Source organism: Calliphora vicina, chromosome 1 (assembly GCF_958450345.1).
Source record: "Calliphora vicina chromosome 1, idCalVici1.1, whole genome shotgun sequence".
Classification (NCBI taxonomy): Eukaryota; Metazoa; Arthropoda; class Insecta; order Diptera; family Calliphoridae; genus Calliphora; species Calliphora vicina.
In genome coordinates, this window is record NC_088780.1 from 26,148,801 (window position 1) to 26,154,301 (window position 5,501).

Sequence of the window (5,501 nt, forward strand, 5' to 3'; positions counted from 1 at the left end):
TTCAGCCAAAAAAGTTTGAACACCAAGAATTGGTGGTATTACTCCATGACGATTGTTGTAAAACTCAACAAGAGCTTGCAAAATCATTGGGAGCTAATCAAGCAGCATTTTTAAAATGTTTATGAGTAGCACGATTCATGCTAAATTAAGCAAATTGGAAGGTGCTTTCAATAATATAGAATCTGCAACTTTAGATACAGTCCTAAAGGATCTTGGTCCAGACCAATCAACTGTAAGGTTTATCATAAACTTTTTACGATACAGGATCTTTCGTTCTGAAAAAAGAACCGCCATGATCACAAGAATGGCCAAGAGTGGTACGTCTCAAGGAGGCGTCTTATCACTACTTCTGTGGAATCTGGCCATAAATTCTCTTCTTAGGAAATTTGATTTCATGGGTTATGAACCTGTCGCCTACGCGGACCGTCTCTGGGATCCACATGGGCATGATATCGCAACGGTTGGAAAATGCACTCAATATACTAAGTCGGTGGAGTACTGACAGCGGACTGAATGTAAACCCAAGCAAAACCGAACTTGTACTGTTCACAAGAAAGTACAAGATGCCACATTTCTCGTACTTGGGAGTTATCTGGATAGTAAACTACCCCGGAAACCCAATATCCTTTCAAGGACATCAAAAGCCTTGACGGCAATGTACATATGTCTGCAGAAAGGCCATAGGATGCAGTGGGGTATTATACCCCAGTTTGTTAATTGACTATTTGATACGGTCACCAAGCCGAAATTTTTCTATGGAGCCCCTGTATGGTGGCTCAATTTGTATGCTATTCTAGAGGGTTATTTTTATAACCGTAATTCTATAGAAGTTGTCATAATGAAGACGAGGATGGCACAATTATCCATCTTCTTTGTCATTGTCCGGCATTAGGAGATCTACGCTTAAGTTTTCTGGGACATCGTTCCTTAAATAGTTTTTCTGTGCATCAATGACTTTATCAGGAACAACAATTAGCTAATCAGACCAGACACGGTAATCTTCACGAAGAGATTTAATATCCGCCATTTCACTGGTACTTAATAAACTCCTCTCCTCTCTTTTTCGGACCTTCTTCATTTTTACTTCTTCATTACATCTCACTTATCTTTATTTTCAGATAAAATAAAGAGAGCTGCTCTCTTTCCTGTCTCCACTATGCGGCTGCCTGAGAACCTATGCTAAGGAAATTGAGTACCGAACGAATTGAAGAAGAGAGTCCTTGAAAGACATGTTTGCATGTCCGAAATGATGTTTGAACGCTATAAAAGAAAATCATTATTGCACTGAATCATTACTTGCGATGAAAGCTGGATCACTTAGAACTATGTTCTTCAAAAATCATGGAATCGCGCATCTCTATCAACGATATTCTGATGCCTCAGCAACTCGCTGTTACTATTTATATATACAGTGCTCTTCTTCAGCAATTTTATGAATTATTTAACAGAAAAAACTTGTTTAGCAGCTTTAGTGTTAATGTTAGCAGCATTAACAGTTAATGTTTTCATATTTATAAATAATGTTAATAACAGTGTGTTATCAACATTGTACATAATTAGAAGTTTCTACTGATGGAAATGTTAGTACGATAAAAATATTTTAAACAATTTTTTGATTTTATATAATTCTTATACAAAATTTGAATTTTGAACCACGATCAAAGACAAACAAAAGCGAATTTATAGTTTGTGATTAACTTCAAATTGTGTGCACTAATTTTTAACAAGTTTGGACCAGTTAATGTTCGATGCCTTGGCGAATATTTTTATTTTCTCTATATAATGAAAATAATTAAGCTTAAAAAATTGAATATCATTTTATCATGTAATTGATAAATTTAGCTTGAAAATTTAAAATTTGAGCTTATTTCATCATACTCGTAACTGATGTAAAAGTTAAATTTTATTGAATGACTTTTTGATATTTGCTATTACTTGACTGTGTTCAAGCAGAAAAGTCTAATATGCTACATTGTTTTGAGCTAGTTGAATTGAAATGGCATTCGTATCAACCCAATTCTTAACCGTACACTGACATACATAAATATTTTAACACAAATACATACTATTAAACATAAAATAATAAAAAAGAGGAAAAGCGAGAGCAAAAAAAAAGTTACAAAAAATGGTTAGCATGTATTTACAAAAGAAAGGAGAAAAAAACAGGAACCAAAAGTTTAAGGTAAAACACATACAAAACTCTACTCAAAACATTGTAAAACGTACAACAACGACAAAAACAAGTACATTTAAAACAACATAAAACAGCAGTAGCAACAATAAAAACAACAAGAACAAAATCATGCTAAGAAACATACGATACACTGGACACTTGCTGGACGCAATAGAAATGGCAAAGAGACAACGAACGACATTGGCAAACGTCACATTCAGGCAAGCTGGCAGGCGGGCGGGCAGGAAGGTATCAGGCAAGTAAAAGTAAACTAAACAACGAGCCAACCAACCATTCAGTTAGCCAGCATTTAATACACACTCACACATACTTAAACATTTACATACAAACACTCTACTAACACCAACGGAAGCTGACAACAATTTATGTTTCATGCAACGGATACAATTTACAGCCACCCTCCGGGCAAAAGCCGTTGACGCAATGCTAACAACACCTGCAATGCGGGCCAACTAAAGGATGTAAATGAGTATGATATTTTTATTCGTACTCGTACTACTTGAGTACTCGAGTACTTGAACCAAAAATTTACAAAAACAAAAAAAAAATAAATAAGAAAAATCTGAACACAAAAACAAGTAAAACAGCAAAAAAATGAGAATTATTTGTGGGGGCAGTTTTGTAGGAAGGAAGTAAATAAAAATTGCAGTAATGTTTGAAAAATTTAACTGGGAACACTTATTATTGAAAACTTTGTGCTGAAGATAAGGTTTGATTCAACTTTTTTTAATGCTAATTAATCTATGCTTAACTACTTTTATTATATCAGATAATTTATTTGTAATAACCAGGAAAACCGGAAATATGCTCTAAAAAAGCGTTTTGAGCACTGTAAATATGCAGTAAAAACTTTAAAATATGCTGTTAAAATTTAAAAATTTGCTCTTAAAAAAAAAAACAAACTTTTACATAATTTTTAACCAAAAAATATACTTTTATTTAAAAAAATTAATACAATTCATTTCTAAAAAGGTAAAGTAACATAAAATAATCAAAATTAAAATGAACTAAAACAAGTATAACAAAAAATAAATACAACATAAAAACTATAGGAACTTAAGCTACGAAAAGGCCTAGAGATGTATTTTTGATGATATTTTATATAAATATAAAGTCACTTCTTCAATTAAGGTTATTATTGCAATAAATTGCAAAATATTGACTTAAATTTTCAAATAAAAATCGTTGTCTATTGGATCTGAAAACATTTTTATACATCATCGACATCAACTGATGTTATAAGAGCAAATTTAAATGACAATATTTCTTTAACACTTAGAACGGTTATGTTTGAATTAGAACTAAAATTTGATATTTAGATGGCGCTATTATTAAAATAGTGGTCATTTTATATTAAAACAAGTAAGAGAGCTATATTCGGCTGTGCCGAATCTTTTATACCCTTCACTAAATTATACATCAAAATAAAAAATTTAAATATTGAAATAATTTGTATGGGGAAACAAATTATATTTAAATTTTCTCCTTTATTAAGTTGAAGGCTAATATTATTTTGGGGAGAAAATGAATAATTATATTCACTCATAAAGCGAATATAATTATTGGGTTATTGATATATGAAGATAGAGAAAAGGTAAAATGGGTTATTATTGTTGTTAATATGTACATATATTGAGACATATATGTACAATTGTGATGGGTACTTTACCTTTTTAGTGTATATGTGTGACCAAAATTTATAAAGCCAAGGATTTTTCGGTAAACGTTATAAATAAAATTAATGTTTATTTAAAATAAAAAAAAGGGTTGTAAAATATGCAACTTAAGGCTTCTGTTGCTAGGTAAGAAGTGACAAATTATAATTTTGTTTTTAATAAGGAAACCTAGTTTTAACTTCCAAAACCCGAAGATGTTTTGGAATTTCTTATGTATAGCTAACATACCGTTAGCAACATTATTCTAATCGTACTTAATTACTAATATTGTAGTTAATTATGATGTTAAATATTAAGGTAGTACTTATTTAACTTCATTTAAAAATATTAACAATTCATTTTAAAATAACAATTCATGGTAAAATTCATTCAATAATAAAATACAATTAATAGTACAAAATTCAAATAATATTATAAAATTCAATTAATAAAATTGATAAAAATAAAATAAAAAAAATTCAATTAAATATGGTTTAAACCGTAGTTTAAACATGGCGCCGGCCTCGGCCTTTGCCTGGTTTATTCTGGCTTGCTTTGAAAGCATAATACGTTGGCCAGCGATTTTATAGCTTCAGCCAAGATATGTTGATCTGGCACTGGTGGTGTGATAGTTGAAACAACTGGAGCTGGTGATTGTTGAAGTTGATGTTGTTGAGTTTGATGACGTTGTTGAGTTTGATGACGACGATGATGTGGCTGTTGGCGTTGATGACGACGATGATGTGGCTGACGAGGATGATTGTTCCGGTGTTGACGATGCTGATGATGATGTTGACGACGCTGATGATGACTTTGACGATGTTGATGATGATGTTGAAGTGGTTGTTGGTGCGGTTCTATCTGGGTCTCGGTATCCCGATTGCGTCGACTGCTGACGGTGGACATGTTGGGCGATGGGCTGCGTGTCCTCGATGGATGCAACATGGTGTGGTGGAGTTGGTTGCATTTTATGCAAGACTCCATCGAGGTGCACGACCTTATAGTATGGCTTCGAGCCAAACAATTTGTACAATAGCCAAGACGCTCAACAATGTCACGTCTTCTCTCTGGCGTCATTTTCCGGAATCTCCGGCAAAATTTGAGGCCGTGATACCCTTTACAAATAATGCAATAGTATACTTCTAAATCCCTCGGGACTACGCTTCTCTCATCGGTCGGGTTTTGAGTCTCATTGGGGACCCGAGTTGCTGTCAGTCGTCGATTTGACCTGCTGGGAAAGTATATAATAAGGAAAACACAATTCAATTAGTATGTTATATGGAAATTGTTGGATAATAAATGGATGTGGGTAAAAGCCACCAAACAGCAATGAGTTTTGAATAATTGGAAATCTTTATTATGACAATAATTTTGAATACAATATTTGAGACTGTTTTAGAAATAATTATAAGAAAATATTTGAGAGGATTACTTAAGGTTTGAGTCAACTTGAGCTTCCTCTTGATTTAAAAAAGGGAGGTAACATAATTTGACAATAGGGCGCTTAATTACACCGCTAGCGGTGCGTACGTCGGCAGTTCGTACATTACCATCTGAACCAGATAATGTTTTTTCGATCCTGCCAAGATTCCATTCATGAGGTGGTAGTAGATCGTCCATAACAATAACTAAATCACCAATCTGCATATTTT

At 33.0% G+C, this 5,501-nt stretch overlaps 1 protein-coding gene across 1 annotated transcript; it reads right to left on the reverse strand.

Moving 5' to 3' along the window:
- Window positions 1-4,389: 4,389 nt before the first annotated feature.
- Window positions 4,390-4,926, reverse strand: LOC135960724 (G-box-binding factor-like). The gene has a single exon (XM_065512129.1). The coding sequence runs from the start codon at window positions 4,924-4,926 to the stop codon at window positions 4,390-4,392; it is 537 nt and encodes a 178-aa protein (XP_065368201.1).
- Window positions 4,927-5,501: the final 575 nt, after the last annotated feature.